Consider the following 19041-nt stretch of genomic DNA (forward strand, 5'->3'; position numbering starts at 1 on the left):
GGGTCAACATCTAAATATTGCTCCCAGCGCTGATTAAAGCTCAGAACGCTTATATTCTTGCTCTGACTGAGTTATAATAACGCCTCGCTACCTCTTTGTGATCGAGTGAAATCACAAACAGTGGTTTGTTCGTAATGTTCACCTGCGTCCCCCGGATTTTCCTCCCAGATTTGCCTAGCCCTAGCAGCTAGAGGTCTTCTCGGGTCCAAAAAGATGGACCTGGACCCGAACGGACCCGAGGACAATCAGACCAGGATCCGAACGGACCTGATACCATTTTTAACAGGAAACCCGGACCTGAGAACAATCAGACCCAAACACAAATGGAACCGACGACAATCAGACCTAGATCCGACCCATATCCTAATGGGTCCGGGTCTAGACCAGACCCGATTGGACCTGAGTGACAAAAAGATCATATTTATCAGCCAAGTTGCTCTTCTGAATAGGTGTTGGCTAAGCCTTCTATAAGACAATAAATTCATCATAAAATTAATATGTTATCGGCTATGTAGAGCCGTGGTTGGGTCCATTCAGGTCCGCTTGGGTCTCTCAGCTGTAGTTACATAGACCAGAGACCTGATGACAATCCAACAGGACCTGACCCGGACCCGAGGAAAAAGTTAGAATTTTGGGTCCGCTCGGTTCCCGGGTCGGGTCTCGGGTATTTGGGTTTGGGTGGACCTGTGAAGACTTCTACTAGCAAAACATTCACCACTCTCTCAGCTAACTCCACCCTCTCGTGGCACAGGCCGAGTGCCTGAGACGTGTAAAAGATGCTGGACATAAAAGCACTTTATAAACTGTCCCACGACCACCTGCAGTGTCTACAGACATCCCCCAAACAAACAATAAACGACTTTGAGAGTGCACAACTTGTAAATAGTTGCTTATGTCAGGTATGTCAGTCAATCAGGTGGCTAGCTGCCGACAGAGACTTCTATTGCAGCAACGTTGAAGGGGTCTCTGGCTAGTATTACTTAGCCAGCTAGAAGGAGGAAGGAAGTTATAACATTAAACGGAGCCTACCACAGCAGGAGCAAAAAATACACTAGAAAGTTCTCATAATAATCTTGTTTTACAGAGAGTAGGCTACTGAGACAGCCAGAGATGTAACACTGAGGGGTGAGGCTGAGGCAGGCTGCAATGCATGCAGGAGGAAGCAAAGGAGACCGAGAGAGAGCGAGAGAGATGAAGCAAGCAGATGTGTGGGGTCCCCCAAGACAATATATACTAATCTTACCAGAACTTTGAAATTAGGAACTTATTAAGAACTTTAAAAAAAGGGCTTTCAATATGAACATCTCCACATGGCATATCTTCCCTATAGGCCTACATTCAATATGAACATCTCCACATGGCATATCTTCCCTATAGGCCTACATTCAATATGAACATCTCCACATGGCATATCTTCCCTATAGGCCTACATTCAATATGAACACATCTCCACATGGCATATCTTCCCTATAGGCCTACATTCAATATGAACATCTCCACATGGCATATCTTCCCTATAGGCCTACATTCAATATATAGGCCTAGGCCTACATTCAATATGAACATCTCCACATGGCATATCTTCCCTATAGGCCTACATTCAATATGAACATCTCCACATGGCATATCTTCCCTATAGGCCTACATTCAATATGAACATCTCCACATGGCATATCTTCCCTATAGGCCTACATTCAATATGAACATCTCCACATGGCATATCTTCCCTATAGGCCTACATTCAATATGAACATCTCCACATGGCATATCTTCCCTATAGGCCTACATTCAATATGAACATCTCCACATGGCATATCTTCCCTATAGGCCTACATTCAATATGAACATCTCCACATGGCATATCTTCCCTATAGGCCTACATTCAATATGAACATCTCCACATGGCATATCTTCCCTATAGGCCTACATTCAATATGAACATCTCCACATGGCATATCTTCCCTATAGGCCTACATTCAATATGAACATCTCCACATGGCATATCTTCCCTATAGGCCTACATTCAATATGAACATCTCCACATGGCATATCTTCCCTGAACATCTAGGCCTACATTCAATATGAACATCTCCACATGGCATATCTTCCCTATAGGCCTACATTCAATATGAACATCTCCACATGGCATATCTTCCCTATAGGCCTACATTCAATATGAACATCTCCACATGGCATATCTTCCCTATAGGCCTACATTCAATATGAACATCTCCACATGGCATATCTTCCCTATAGGCCTACATTCAATATGAACATCTCCACATGGCATATCTTCCCTATAGGCCTACATTCAATATGAACATCTCATGGCATATCTTCCCTATAGGCCTACATTCAATATGAACATCTCCACATCATATCTTCCCTATAGGCCTACATTCAATATGAACATCTCCACATGGCATATCTTCCCTATAGGCCTACATTCAATATGAACATCTCCACATGGCATATCTTCCCTATAGGCCTACATTCAATATGAACATCTCCACATGGCATATCTTCCCTATAGGCATACATTAAAATGCAATCAAAGGGCAAAAAATACAGTTAAAAAAATACAATATGTTTTAGTTTCAACACTGATGCTACGTGTTGGTGTTAATAATGTATCATATTTTCCCCCTTTCAGAGGTATAACATTACAATTGTATAGCTAATAGGCTATGTGTTGGTAGATCGACTGAGGTGAATAAGCCTACAGCAGCAAGGGGATAATATCTGGGGTCATTTTTGCTTGTTTTTCCCTTTTCTCTAAATATAATTGTAAATATAAGTGTTTTAATTGTATAGAAATGCAGCAAATGAGCTTCAAACTCTTCAAAGTCCTGGTTACGGTCCTGCATGCACTATGAAACTAAATGGAGACATGCACAGTTGAACAATAACAGTTATACAGTATAGTGGTCCCTCAGGACACACAATGAGGATTATAAATATAGAATGTCCTGTTGTAAATTAGCTGGCAAACATAAAGGTACAGACACACTGTTTTCCAGGACACTACTTCTCCTTCAGGTGAAAAATATCAGGATTAGGGTTATATCCATTTAAATTCAAGTCAATTCAGAAGTAAACCAATTTCCAATTTCAATTCCAAATTTTCCACTTTTTTTAAGTAATTGGAATTTCAGTGTACTTCCTGAATGTATTGATATTGAAATTGAATTGACCTAACCCTGAAAAATATAAACTTTGTTTTATAAAGATTGTGTGGGTGGTTGAGTCAGTCCAATCCAGTCGTACGTTGAAGCCCACCAGACTCCCCTGGGTGAGAGGTGTTAGAACCAAACAACCCACTCTCTCTTTAAAGCACGTTTTCGAAACCCTGCATCGACTCAGGGAATCTTAGAAATAATTTTCAAACAATGTGTTAATGAGGTCCAGGCTCTTGGAAATGGAAACAAAAATGACCTGACATTATCTGTTTTTGATGCTGTGTAGGAAATCCAGCCCAGATGTGTGGGACTCTAGGTCCTCGCTTTCTCATTGGGAGAAAAAATCTGGCCACTGACCAATGAATAATTGGAAAACGTTCACACAGATGAGCAGGAATCTATCAGTTACAGTATGTACAAAGGTTTGACCGTGACAGAGGCTGGGGAAGATATGAATTCATTATTACTAATTGTGTGTATGTGTGTGTGTGCTTTGTGGATACTAGTATAGTAATTAGTGGACAGCTCCTGTCAAAGTACTTAACCTCACCTTGTCCAATCTAGCCAGAACTCAGCTGATCAGCCTCAACAACAATTTCTAGACTGAACATAACCTCATGGCAATGACAGGTGACTTGTCATGCCTAATACTTCATTATATTACTGTGTTTATGCTATCAGATCCACAGACCAAGTGCTGCATTACAGGGGCATGGTGTCACAGACAGATGAGACTCTGGTTGGTTTGCTAAGGAAACTTAAGCATAGAGCCGGCATAACTGCCACTTCTCTCTATAGAGTTGGAGTGGCCTAACAGGAAGTATGGCATTACAGGGAAGTGGCATGGCGTCACAGACAGATATGAGACTTCAGCTCAGTCAGGAATAGGGTACTTACACACAGACGGACATACAGGCCAGACGACCGTCACTTCTCTGCCCAGAGTGGATAAAGATGGAGAGGCCTGCCAGGAGGCCTGATCTATTAGTCTAGCCTAGGCAGCGAAGCCTCACTGATGGTCAGATGTTTATTTTAGCCGGTTTATGGAAAAAATACAGTGCTGCGTAGTGCTTACACAACCCAGGACTGAGAGTGGGCCAAGCTAGCTTACCAGGGGAATTCAAAACACCGTTCAGAGAGAGGGCACCCTGAAGATCATTTTTTAATTTATTTTTTACTCCTGACCATACATGGCTACAGCCACAGCAGAGGGTATTAATGGCTTGGATATAAAAAATGATAAAGGAAATTGGCTGTGCAGTGTAGTGCTATCGCTCTGGGTAGAAATCGCCCTTAGGCACAGATCTAGAAGATCAGCCTTCTCTTACCCAAATCCTAACCTGAGCCATTGGGTGAGGAGTCTAGTCTAGGGTCTCAGGACAACTTAATTCTTCAACTACGTAGGCATTGTGAGTTTATACCAGGTTGTGTTATAAATAGTCTGTTCTTGGTTGTTAAATGAATACCCATCAGTCAAGGGATTAGGGTTAGTACGTACGGCTTTGTTTATTAATTCAACCATAAAAAAAAAACAAGCACACATAAAACTTGAAAAAGCCATACATGTACGTGAGTAAAATCATGGAGGAGAACACACAATAAAGTCTGGGACTTATTTCCATTGTGGTCCTCTTGAGAAAAGATGGCTGGAGTGTAAACAGTTCTCTCACACCAATCCTTGAGAGACGGCTGGATTTGCTTTTAGCTTTTCAGCTAAGTGGTGGCAGGATAACTGGTCCTGGTTTGTGTCCTTGTCATGGCCACTTTGAAAGAGAGAATGCGGCCAAGCAACCCTTTTATGTATAGTTGTTTATTTGAAATGTACTACAGCATCAGTGAAGAGGAGTACCTTTATGGAACAGGAAGGCAGTGGTGGAAAAAGTACCCAAATGTCAGAAAAGTAAAGATACCAGAATAGAAAATGACTCAAGTGAAAGTGAAAGTCACCCAGTAAAATACAACTTTAGTATTTGGTTTTACATATACTTAAGTATTGACAGTAAATGTAATTGCTAAAATATAGTTAAGTACCAAAAGTAAAAGTATAAATCATTTCAAATTCCTTATATTAAGCAAACCAGACGGCACCATTTTCTAGTTTTTGTTTTATTTATGTTTAGCCAAGGGCACAATCTCACACTCAGACATGATTTACAAACCAAGCATGTGTGTTTAGTGAGTCTGCCAGATCAGAGGCAGTAGGAATGACCAGGGATGTTCTCTTAGATAAGTGTGTGAATTGGACTATTGTCCTGTCCTGCTAAGAATTCAAAATGTAACGAGTACTTTTGAGTGTCAGGGAAATGTATGGAGTAAAAAGAACATTATTTTCTCTAGGAATGTAGAGAAGTAAAAGTAAAAGTTGTCAAAAATATAATTAGTTAAGGAAACTACAGACACCCAAATAATGACTTAAATAGTACTTTACTAGGATTGGAGGTTGATTACATGGCAAGAAATAGTGACACCAGCAAAGAAGTATGTTTTTTAACACTTTAATTCAACACTATCATTTGACGCATGAGCCTGTGATATCCTCAGATACTCCTTCTCTTTTCCCTACATCCCTCAATGTCTCTCCACACCATCACACTGTCCCTGTCAAACAAAAGGATTATACAACTTCTGGTTGTCTTTGCTGAAACACATCTGAGAAGCATACTCTCCATCATCAAATAGCAGAGCAGAGGTCAGTGAGAGCAAAGAGGGAGATACAAAGTCATTGTTGTGTTGTCACCAGGGGATAAACTGGGACTTTAAATGTGGTGAAACTCTACCCAACGGGCCGGCTTCTCAGGTCCAGGTAAAACCTACTCCTGGACTATAAAGCTCAATGTTGAATCTTCAGAAATTGGCTTAATCTTGGACCAGTAAACCGGCCCAAAATGTATTGTTTTTCCATATTTATTTTTAAACAAAAATCTGAAGTACACTATTGTATTTCACATTCCAAAGGCAATAAAACTATTTTATTTCCATGAATAGAATGTGTAATAATTGGCCTACAATTCTTCTAACTAAGACAAATCATTACCCATACACTGTATTTAACAACCACAAACCCTCTGGGATAAATATGTGAAGATCAATTCTTGCCTGCGATTTCTTTGAAGCCTGAGAGAACCGAAGACAGAAAGATATGAGATATAGTATTAATGAACAGTAATGCAACAAACATTTGTCTACCGCCCAGGATCTGACAAAGTTGTGCTTTAAATGTATATTTGGACCTGTCTCATCTGTCATTCACATGTGTGTCAGCCCTATTGTCAGGAAGCATGGGTAAATGCCAGCCAAAGTAACTGTCACATATGCATATTCACAGAAGTGATACACAAGGAAAGAAAACCATGTGTGCTTATCATTACAGCATGTAGTGAGAATCCGTTGCGAATGGCCCTCATTAGATGTTTTGATTACGTTAAAGACCATGTGGAAAATAATAATAGGGATTACAATATGCTGTATTAATGCCTTTCACTTTCAAACATTTTCCGTGCCTTGTTCTTTTTAGGACCGATTTAGCTCTGTACCTGTTTGTTTGGTGACGTAATGAAGCAACCAAAGACTACTTTAATCCCCCAAAACTCTTTCCCTTCTCCTTTCCTGTCTCTCTCACAGACATGGATACCCCCTTGAAGTGGAAGCCCAATTCTTTATCCCTCACGTCCATTCCGTTTTTTTCTCTCTCTCTTTCTCCATCCCTCTCACATATGCAGACACCACTCTTAAGAAGTCCCTCAGCCCCCTCCTCCTTATTCCCCTCCTTTCCTCCCTCCCTCTCTCTGTCACAGCTTCCCACACACCGAGGTGGGGCTTTCACCCTCTCATCATTCTTATAACTCAGGATAGCGATGGGGTTAGCTGTGCTTTACGTGTGCGGAGCCCTGCTGGCCATCTCCATGACCCCTGGGAACTATGCAAACCCCAGCGAGGGAAACTTCCAGTGGGGTACAGAATCTGGGAGCTGCCTAGTAACTCTAAAGCCTGCAGGGAAGTGTGGGGGGGAGGGGATAGAAGAGGAAGCATGCCCCTACCGATTTATCTTGCCACCGCTGGACATCATGCTGCCCTGGCAGCTCAGGGAGTTGGAGAGGACGGTGAAGGAGGTGCAAAGGCTAAAGGAGACTGTGGAGCAGCTGAAGAGAGCCTGCATGGAGTGCAAGATGAGCCAGAGGGAGAGAGAGAGAGAGAGGCTGGGGGACAGAAAGAGGGAGAAGGAGAAAGAAGAGAAGGAGAAGGTGAGATTGGGAGACAGAGAGAGGGAGAAGGAGAAAGAGGGGGAGAAGAAGTCAGAGAGACAAGGGGGCAGAGAAAGGAAGATGGAGATGGAGAAGGACGGAGTGGAAGAAAGGGCCATGGAGAATGAGATAAATATTGTAGAGGAGAGAAAGAGAGAACGGGAGAAAGGGTGTGAGAACGAATGGGAAAGGGAAAAGGAGAGCGATAGGGAGGAAAACATGGAATGGGAGATAGAGAGGGAGAGAAAAATAGAGGATGAGACTAAGAGAGAGGAAGAGGAGGACAGGGAGACAGAGATTGAGAAAGAGAGCATTTTAGAAGGGGAGGGGGGGGGAGGGGGTGAGATAGACAGGGGGGAGTGAAAATGAAAGAGAGAGGTTATGGGAAACAAAGATGCAAACTGAGAAGGAGAGTCAGGGGGATAAGGTAAGGAAGAAGGAGCTGGAGACTGAGAGAAAGCATGAGGGGGATAAAGAGAAAGAGAAGGAGAGAGGGAGGGGAAATAGAGAAGATATCCAGAAGACGGAAGAACATCAGGTGGTGATAGAGAGGGAGAGGAAGATGGAGAATGAGAGGCAGAGTCAACATCCTTGGCAAGGGAAGGAGATAAAGAATGAGAAAAAGAAAGAAAGTGATCAAGAAAAGAAAGAAAGTGATCAAGAAGAGACCGGGAAGAAGATAGAGAAAGAGGTAGAAAAAACTGTCCAAAGTGTGCAGAGAGACAGCATAGGACCGGTGATGACAGATGATCAGGACACGACCTCACCCAGCCCAAGCACTGGTTTTAAACATGACTCAATCCCCAGACCTGACTCCTCAGGACCAGATCAAAAATCAAACTCCATCCCTAGACCTGCCACCAATCCCAGCCCAAGATCTAGCTCAGACACCAGCCGTGGATATATTTCAAGTCCTTCCTCCAGCTCAACCTCTAGCCCCAGATCTTCCTCCATCTCCAGCACAAGGACAAGCTCAAGCCTTAACACAAGCTCCAGTCAAAGGACCATCTCCTCTTTACCTCACCAGGGAACCACCAGGTCTGACCCCATCACAACCCCAAGTTCAGGCACCAGCTACAGGACTGCCAGAACCAGCCCAAGTATCACAACAAGCACAAACCAAACAACCACCAGCTCATCAAAAAGGACTACTAGCCCAAGAAACAGACCTGTCCAGAAGCACAAGCCCAACCAAGCTAAACAGGCCATCAGACCCAGACTTAAGTCCAGACCACCCAGCCCAACTAGCTCCTCCAGTTCAACGGCCAGCTTCACTAGCCTCAGCTCATGGACCACCACCACCAGCTCCAGCCCTGCATGGACAAGGACAAAAACAACAACAGGACTCAGCACTAAACCTACACTAAAACCTAAACCAGGCCAAAAGCCTATTCCAGGCCTAAGACCTAAACCTGGACCAAAACAAAGGCCTGTTCTAAAGCCCAGCCCAACCAGCTCATCCAGCTTCAACTCTAAGACCACTCTCAGAACTGGCTCAACTTCAACCCCTACTTGTAGCCTTAGCCCTGCAATCAGCTTTACAAGACCCAGTCTACAGTCCACTAAGACAAGTACCAGCCAAATCAGCACCATGCCGGGACACTCTTCAGCCACCACCACTAGTCCTAGCTCAAAGATTACCAGCCCAAGCTACAGGACCACTAGTTCCATCCCTGTGGCCAGCAGTAGCAGTAGCTCAACTCCAGGAACTACAACCACTGCTAGACCTAGCCCAAGGATTACCAGTCCAAGCTCCAGAATTGGGTCCCGGTGGACCCCCAGACCTGACCTAAAGCCAAAACCAGGCACGAGGCCTATTCCAGGCCCCAGACCAAAACCTGGATCAAAACCAAAGCCTGTCCTGAAGCTCAGACCATCACGTCCAACTGGCTCCTCCAGCTCCATTCCAGAGGCCAATCCCAGAACTGGTTCTCCTCCAGCCACCACCATTAACCTTAGCCCACAGGCCATCTGTTCAAGCATCCAGGCCAGCACTTCCAGCTCAAGTTCAACTCCAGAAACAACAACCACCACAAGCCCCAGCCCAAGGAATGGCGTCACTTCTCTCAGCTTAAGGTCCACTAGTACTAGCTCCAGCCCTGAGAGGACATATGTCCAAAACCCTGAACCCAACACAACGACTACCAGACCTAGGATTAAGCCCCGACCTGGCCTGCAGCCCAGACCTGACCTACAGCCCAAACCCGGCCTAAAACCTGAACTACAGCCCAAACCAGGCCCAAAGCCTATTCCAGGCTTAAGGACTAAACCTAGACCACAATCAAAGCTCATCTTAAAGCCCAGACCACCCAGCCCAACCAGCTTCAATCCAAAGACCAGTAACATAAATGATGCAACTTTAATCCCCACCACTAGCCTCAGCCCTGGGATCAGAAGCCACAGTTGTCAGACCACGACGACAAGCCAAAGTAGCACCACACCGGGCCACTCTCCAGGCACCACCTCAAAGATAACTAACCCAAGTTACAATACCACTAGTTCCGGCCCTGGGGCCAACCTCAGCAGTAGCAGTACCCCAACTCCAGGAACTACTACCTCCGCTAGACCTAGCTCAAAGATCACCCGTCCAAGATCCAGAATTGGGTCCTGGTGGACTCGCAGACCCGGCTTAAAGCTCAAACCAGGCACATTAACAATTCCAGGACCCAGACCCAAACCTGGACCAAAGCTCAAACCTGCCTTTAAGCCCAGACCACTCAGTCCAACCAGCTCCTCCAAACCTGGCTCAACTCCAGACACCAACACTAGCCTCACCCCAAAGACCACCAGTCCAAGCTCCAGGACTACTAGCTCCAGCACAGGGATTAGCTTTACCCCCACTCCAGGCAGTCTCAGCAGAACCACACCAAGTCAATCTCCATCAACCACCACTAACTCTAGCTCAAAGATCACCAGTTCAAGGATCACACTAAACCAAACCAAAACCACCCCTAGCCCCAGCTCAATGACCAGCTTCACTAGCCTCAGCTCAAGGACCCCCAGTACCAGCATTAGTCCAGAGACAAATTCTGCACAACATCCTGAAACCAGCTCAACAATCCCCAGACTTAGCATTAAATCCAAACCTGGCCTAAAACCCCAACCAGACCAAAAGCTCAAGCCAGGCCCAAGCCCTATTCCAGGTCCAAGACATAAACCGGGACCAAAACTTAAACCTGTCCTGAAGCCCAGAACTGCTCCAAAGCCCTGGTCTAAAACCACCACCCAAGGTCAAAGGACCACTTCTCCCACACCTAGCCCCAAGACATCTAGTACCTCAAGCCAAAGGACCACGACTGACCCCAGCCCACAATTGACCGCAATCCCTGGCTCAAGAACTACAAGACCTAACCAACAAACTACCCTCAGCTCTAGCTCAAAAAACATCTTTAACACTAGCCGGAAAACAACCACTAGCCTTGGCACAATTTCCACTACTATTGCTAGTCTAAAACGTAAGACCAGCTCAAGCCAACAGATTAGCATAAACCCTAGCCCCAAAACATCCACTACTAAACCCATCCCATTGGCCAACTCTAACCATAGTCCAACTACCACCAACCCTGAGTCCTCTACCCCCAGCCCCATACTTGAGTCTTCCACCCTCAGTGTGAGAGCACTTCGTGTGAAGACCAGCCGGGTATCTGCTAGTCTGAATGACACAAAGGACACAAGGGGGCCAAAGGTTTTACAAGGAGGGCACCCAAAGGTCCTGCTCACAGAGAAGGACCAGGTAATCAGCAAGACTGACAGAACAGGGAACCAGCCTCAAAACCCTGCACAGATTTCACCAGGAGGTAAGATAAATCAATCAATTTGACTTTACCTGCTATTGTCTGCTATTTAAATGGGTTATGATAATTACATTGCAGTTGATGAATACATACAGTGTAGTTTGAACTTAACGTTGGTTCATGTGCACTGTTCCTGTAAAAATACAAATAAACTGAAAGTCAATCTTTCTTAAGGGTTCACAGAATCAAGCCATATCAAAACATATTATGTACCATTTGTTACCAGGTAGGCTATAGTAGATAGCAAATGTGCTGACTTATTAATAGTAAGATAAAAAAATGTGTAAACTTTATATGATCAAGCTATAGAAATATGGCGAATAAAAATTCAGAATACTGTCCACGAAAACCCTATTGCTATCCTCAGTGGTTAAGATAAATTATAAAGTTCTATTGACACTCATTGCAAAGGTATTCAATACCTTTTGAATAACAAGGGCTGTTAAATATGATTGGTGATTTCCTTGTTTACCATTTTGTTCTTTCTACTCCTGGTTGACCCTTCAAAGACCAGTGAAAACATAAAACAAAGGTAGACACCTCACACACATGGTTATGGGCTTAAAAAAAAGAAGACACCTGTACCATGTCAGATATAGAGTTGAAATGCATTCAATTTTGAGTTTACATTCCAATATTACACTGTATATACATCACAGAAGACTGAAATATAACTAAACTTTTTGACATAGCATTTTTATCTGTTTAAAAAAATAAAATAAAAACATTCCACGCATGAGGCCAAATCAGGCACGTTCGGTCATTGACTGCAGGAAATGACCGAACGTAGGCCTACAGCAAGGCCTATAGTAAGAAAGGACTACAGAAAGGCCTATAGTAAGAAAGGCCTACAGTAAGGCCTATAGTAAGAACATTTGTTTGTGTTACGCACCAAAGCACCTTTTTTCAGAAAGGATGACGGACTACTCTAAGCTTATTTTCTCATTCATTATCTTTCCACTCAACAGTTACCATGGCACCCAGAGACTGCTCTGACCACATGGCCAAGGGGGAAAGGAACAGTGGGGTCTACCAAGTGACCCCTGACCCTAAGAATGTAACCATCGCAGTGTTCTGTGACATGGAGTCTCATGATGGAGGGTGGACCATCATTCAGCTCCGTCAGGACGGAAGTGTGAACTTCAACAGGACATGGGCTGAATACCGGACGGGCTTCGGGAACATGAGGGCCGGAGAGTTCTGGCTGGGCAATGACCACATCCATCTCCTGACCCGACACAGGGAGATGGTCCTCCGGGTGGAGCTGGAAGACTTTAACAGAGTGAGGGAGTACGCAGAGTACAGGTTCTTCCGTGTGGCTGGCGAACGGCTGCGGTACCGCCTGTCTGTGGGTGGGTACTCGGGCACGGCGGGAGATGCACTTCAATTCAGCAAGAGTTACAACCACAACAACAGGTTCTTTACGACTCCTGACAGGGACTATGACCGCTACCCTTCAGGGAACTGTGGGGTGTACTACGACTCAGGCTGGTGGTTTGATGCCTGCATGGCTGCCAATCTCAATGGGAGATATTATGTGGGAAAGTACAAAGGGGTGAGGAACGGGATCTACTGGGGGACGTGGCATAATATATCTACAGAGTACTACCCAACAAATGACAGACAATCTTTCAAGACTGTCAGAATGATGATCAGGCCGAGAGGCTATGCAAAGTGAGCTAGACAGCTGGCTCTTTGTTTGGCGTACTCAGCTGTTGCAATTGTCAAACAGCGGGGCTGGGAAACCCTATAAGGCCTCAGCAATTTTTCAATGGGTCCGCGACATAAACAGGAAACATATGTATTTTTTTGGGAGGAGCACTGTTTATTAATGTGCAAATGCAGACATTCAGATTGTACTGCTGTTTCCTATTTTGGGTGTTTATAGTGGCTGTTATTTAACAAGCAGTTTGAATATATTGTATCTTATGTACTCTTTGAAATATTATAGTGGGTCAACCCCTTCATCTTCTTGATTTCTTGACACAGTTTTTTCCCCCCAATCGCTTTCGTGCTATTTTCTCAAGAATGTGGTACATTTTCTAAAAATGTTGAACAAAACTCCAAACTGCTAATACATAACACAGCAAGTATTTTATTCAAAACCTTTTATTTTGCATTCATTTTGTTCGGAGACATCTTTCACCACACAACCATTGAGCCAAAATATACGTTTACAGTGAAATACCATGATAACATTGATTTAATCACCAAAATACAACATAATGATATCTTCTCAATTTAGTTGTTTTAACAACCAGTTAATTAAATAGATAAATACGCAAGATACATGGTCCAAAATTTCCCTTTGAATGTAATATGCTACAGTACTGTAAATGACAGTATGTTACACTGTTTTAGCAGAAGGTAATACATTTGCACTACCCATCACAATTTACAAAAAAATCTAATTTCCATCATTTCTATCCCATGTGTGATCAAAAGTGTGATCAACTTTCAAAATCATTGATGAAAAAAAGAAATATATTGTTCAGATACAATTACAACATAAACTCGGCAAAAAAAAAGAAACGTCTCTTTTTCAGGACCCTGTCTTTTAAACATAATTCGTAAAAATCCAAATAACTTCACAGATCTTCATTGTAAAGGCTTTAAACACTGTTTCCCATGCTTGTTCAATGAACCATAAGCAATTAATGAACATGCACCTGTGGAACGGTCGTTAAGACACAAACAGCTTACAGACGGTAGGTAATTAAGGTCACAGTTATGAAAACTTAGGACACTAAAAGAGGCCTTTCTACTGACTCTGAAAAACACCAAAAGAAAGATGCCCAGGGTATTGTTCATCTGCGTGAACGTGTCTTGGGCATGCTGAAAGGAGACATGAGGACTGCAGATGTGGCCAGGGAAATAAATTGCAATGTCTGTACTGTGAGACGCTTAAGACAGCTGATCGTCTTCGCAGTGGCAGACCACGTGTAACAACATCTGCACAGTATCGGTACATCCGAACATCACACCTGCGGGACAGGTACAGAATGGCAACAACATCTTTCCGAGTTACACCAGGAATGCATAATCCCTCCATCAGTGCTCAGAGAGGGTGGACTGAGGGCTTGTAGGCAGGTCCTCACCAGACATCACCGGCAACATCGTCGCCTATGGGCACAAACCCACCGTCGCTGGACCAGACAGGACTGGCAAAAAGTGCTCTTCACTGACCAGTCACGGTTTTGTCTCACCAGGGGTGATGGTCGGATTCACGTTTATCTTTGAAGGAATGAGCGTTACACCGAGGGTCCGTCATGGTCTGGGGCGGTGTGTCACAGCATCATCGGACTGAGCTTGTTGTCATTGAAGGCAATCTCAACGCTGTGCGTTATAGGGAAGACATCCTTCTCCCTCAGGTGGTACATGCCCTCCAGCATGACAATGCCACCAGCCATACTGCTCATTCTGTGTGTGATTTCCTGCAAGACAGGAATGTCAGTGTTCTACCATGGCCAGCGAAGAGCCCGGATCTCAGTCCCATTGAGCACGTCTGGGACCTGTTGGATTGGAGGGTGAGGGCAAGGGCCATTCCCCCCAGAAATGTCCAGGAACTTGCAGGTGCCTTGGTGTAAGAGTGAGGTAACATCTCACAGCAAGAACTGGCAAGTATGGTGCAGTCTATGAGGAGGAGATGCACTGCAATACTTCATGCAGCTGGTGGCCACACCAGATACTGACTGTTACTTTTGATTTTGACCCCCCCTTTGTTCAGGGACACATTATTCAATTTCTGTTAGTCACAAGTCTGTGGAACTTGTTCAGTTTATGTCTCAGTTGTTGAATCTTATGTTCATACAAATATTTACACATGTTCAGTTTGCTGAAAATAAACACAGGTGACAGTGAGAGGACGTTTATTTATTTTGCTGAGTTTAGGTGTACTGTAATCAAATTAAACAAATTCAATTAAATAAACATGACATTTAACATAGACTAATTTGCATCAAGGATGTCTTGAACGTTTGGCCAAAGGTTCTCATTGACATCCCAGTAAATGTCGTCATTGTTAATCCACAGTTAATCCACATGGGAAAAAACTTTTGGCCTGGCGAATATAAACCTGATATACACTACCGGTCATAAGTTTTAGAACACCTACTCGTTCCGGGGTTTTTCTTTATTTTACAATTTTCTACATTGTAGAGTTATAGTAAAGACATCAAAACTATTTAATAACACATATGGAATCCTGTAGTAACCAAAAAAAGTGTTAAACAAATCAAAATATATTTTATATTTGAGATTCTTCAAATAGCCACCCTTTGCCTTGATGACAGCTTTGCACACTCTTGGCATTCTCTCAACCAGCTTCATGAGGTAGTCACCTGGAATGCATTTCAATTAACTGCTGTGCCTTCGTAAAAGTTCATTTGTGGAATTTCCTTCCTTCTTAATGCATTTGAGCCAATCAGTTGTGTTGTGACAAGGTAGGGGGGGGGTATACAGAAGATAGCCCTATTTGGTAAAAGACCAAGTCCATATTATATCAAGAACAGCTCAAATAAGCAAAGAGTAACAACAGTCAATCATTACTTTAAGACATGAAGGTCAGTTAATACGGAAAAATGTCTAGAACTGTTTAAGTTTCTTCAAGTGCAGTCGCAAAAACCATCAAGCGCTATGATGAAACTGGCTCTCATGAGGACTGCCACAGGAATGGAAGACCCAGTGTTATCTCTGCTGCAGAGGATAAGTTCATTAGAGTTACCAGCCTCAGATATTGCAGCCCAAATAAATACTTCACAGAGTTCAAGTAACAGACACATCTCAACATCAACTGTTCAGAGGAAACTGTGAATCAGGCCTTCATGGTTGAATTGCTGCAAAGAAACCACTACTAAAGGACACCAATAAGAAGAAGAGACTTGTTTGGGCCAAGAAACACGAACAATAGACATTAGACTGGTGGAAATTTGTCCTTTGGTCTGGAGTCCTTTTTGTAGATTTTTGTTGTGTCTTTGTGAGACGTGGTGTGGGTGAACTGATGATCTCCGCATGTGTATTTTCCATCGTAAAGCATGGAGGAGGAGGTGTTATGGTGTGTGGGTGCTTTTCTGGTGACACAATCTGTGATTTATTTAGAATTCAAGGCACACTTGACCAGCATGGTTACCACAGCGTTACGCCATCCAATCTGGTTTGGGGTTAGTGGGACTATCATTTGTTTTTCAACAGGACAATGACCCAACACACCTCCATGCTGTGTATGGGCTATTTTATCAAGAAGGAGAGTGATGGAGTGCTGCATCAGATGATCTGGTCTGCACAGTCCCCTGTCGTCAATCAAATTGAGATGGTTTGGGATGAGTTGGACTGCAGAGTGAAGGAAAAACAGCCAACAAGTGCTCAGCATATGTGGGAACTCCTTCAAGACGGTTGTAAAAGCATTCCAGGTGAAGCTGGTTGAGAGTGTGCAAAGCTGTCATCAAGGCAAAGGGTGGCTTTTGAAAAATCTAAAATCTCCAATATATTTGGATTTGTTTAACACTTTTCTGGTTACTACATGAGTCCATATGTGTTATTTCATAGTTTTGATGTCTTCACTATTATTCTACTATGTAGAAAATAGTACAAATAAAGAAAAACCCTTGAATGAATAGACGTTCTAAAACTTTTGAACGATAGCATAGGTCTGGATTGATGTCAATGCATGACTCATCCACGGCATGGAAGAGGGTGGACACTCATGGGGATGGTGATCATACACCTTCCTCCTGTATCGTAATCATATATTGCATTTTACTGTATTGTAGTCACTTTAGATAAAAACGTCTGCTACGTAAATGGCATATATTACTGAATTACAGTACTGTATTGGCCAATGCAATTTTAGTAAAGCAGTGTGAAACCCCCCCACAAAAGGAGGCCAGCGATTTTGAATACATGTACTGTATAGGGGAATTTATTACATACAGCACATCTCTGAACTTGTCAATATCATTTTTTTTACATACAGTGAAGTAAAACCATAATAGTTATCATCATAATAGTACATTACAGTATATCATATCATTACAGTATATATCACAACCATACATTTCCATTATGTAGTTCTCAAAATCTGTTGTAGACAAACCAGTGTAAAATCTATCGGTTTACCAATCGGTTAAGTGATTATCAATTCATAAGAGCAGTCGGATTGAGTAATAGTGAAATGTATTTCATAAAATGAAAAGGCAATCATATCAAAAGTAATGTGAGCATTGCATTATGAAAAGCAATTACTTTATGAACATGTATTGCAATATGTAACATGTATTACTAGATTAAACATTGATTAAGTTGACTAAATTATTTTGTGTGTTGTACTTAGGGAATTTAAAATGTGCTTAGAGTTTTGAAAAAACAGCCTTTTTAAGTATCTGTTTTGACATTTGTACTAAGCGTTGTGAAAATGTACCACATACTTGTGAAAATTGCACAGAAGGGATTGAATTATTTTTATCATTGGGTTTTGGAAAAGCCTGCTTTGTTGGTACAATACTGCCACATAGTGTTCTGAAATGAAACACCACTTTTTTATGGATTAAAAATGGAACAATTTTAATCTGTGGAAAAGATGTAGAGTTCCTGAAATAATATATTATAAGATACCTTATTATCTATGGTATGTAAGGTTACTGTGTGAAAGTATTGTTGGAAAGCGGTTTCATAGAAGTCTTTCGCCTGTGACGAGAAAGGAAAATACTCAGAGGGTGGTCCTGTATGGCTCAGCTGTTAAAGAATGACGCTTGCACTGCCAGGGTTAGATTCCCAGGACCACATCAAAAACTCGCTTTGGATAAAAGTCACTGCTAAATGGCATATATTATTGCAATGAAAAGATGTAGAAAGACTTTTTCATTGTACTGGAATGATTGATGATTGTTGTAATGTTTTTTTAAATTCTCAGTCATTTTTACGGGAGAAAATGTAATGCGGTCAAAAAATCGTAACTTAATTTCCTTTTTGATGTGTTCAGTCTCTTGACTTTCTATACAAACATGTTTGAACTAAGCCCAGGAAATGAAGTATACCTATTAATCTTCTGATTCAAATACCTACTATACAGTGCGAATTTTAGCATGTAAATCTTGGTGGGGCAAAAAAAGAAAATGTGGGATGCATGCCAGCAAAGCTACACTACACAACACTAAACAAATCATGAATTGCACTATAACGGTGACAAACGGTGCACACAAACTGTTTGGGCCTATATAAAGCTGTCCCAACAGCAGAGTCTCAACAGCAGTAACAACACCTTACACCGCTACACCTTGCTATCAGTAGAGCCTTGTCTGGCAGCGAAACAGTTCATTCAGCCTCATTTACTGCCTTTAAAAAAACATAGCTGATATGGCTGACTTGCTTAAACAAATGTGGTTTCTACTGACAATTGAGATGTTCAAACTATGGCATAAGGGGACAGAAAGTAGATAAGAGGCAATCTGTAATTTCAATTAAGACATTCATGAGCGAGCTAGGACGGATGTAGTCAATATAACTAAACTATTTATTCAGCACTTTTGAAATGTACAGTGACAGAATTCAGAACATGGGCCATTCTTACAGTGTTCACCCTGTACACCAAGTCAGAACCATAGGATAAATAAAGGGGTCATATAAGCAGACAAAGAAATCTCTTACAATACTCGATGATTACATCTCTCAAAAACAGGTTACAGGCTACATGTGCACCACCAAGTCAGAACAGCAGGCAAAATTAAAAGGTGAAAATAGACCAAATTATGGTGAGGCACATGGGCTACTAACAGCTTACTACACAACATACACTTAGTATTACTTTCTTAGCTACAGTATACATATCTCCCT

The 19041-nt window shown here is 42.6% G+C and overlaps 2 protein-coding genes across 2 annotated transcripts; both read left to right on the forward strand.

Annotated features, from left to right (window-relative positions):
• Positions 1-7033: 7033 nt before the first annotated feature.
• LOC124041571 (putative uncharacterized protein DDB_G0271982) lies at positions 7034-7726 on the forward strand (the record flags this gene model as incomplete). The annotated part of the gene is made up of 1 exon (XM_046359341.1): positions 7034-7726. A coding segment is annotated over exon 1 (693 nt), but the record flags the coding sequence as incomplete, so codon positions are not given.
• An 88-nt stretch (positions 7727-7814) lies between these two features.
• LOC124041630 (mucin-5AC-like) lies at positions 7815-13849 on the forward strand. Its single transcript, XM_046359473.1, has 2 exons — positions 7815-11217; positions 12183-13849. Exons 1-2 carry the CDS (start codon positions 7815-7817, stop codon positions 12890-12892), a joined length of 4113 nt encoding a protein of 1370 aa, XP_046215429.1. The 3' UTR covers positions 12893-13849.
• Positions 13850-19041: the final 5192 nt, after the last annotated feature.

Source organism: Oncorhynchus gorbuscha, linkage group LG01, assembly GCF_021184085.1.
Source record: "Oncorhynchus gorbuscha isolate QuinsamMale2020 ecotype Even-year linkage group LG01, OgorEven_v1.0, whole genome shotgun sequence".
NCBI classification, from domain to species: domain Eukaryota; kingdom Metazoa; phylum Chordata; class Actinopteri; order Salmoniformes; family Salmonidae; genus Oncorhynchus; species Oncorhynchus gorbuscha.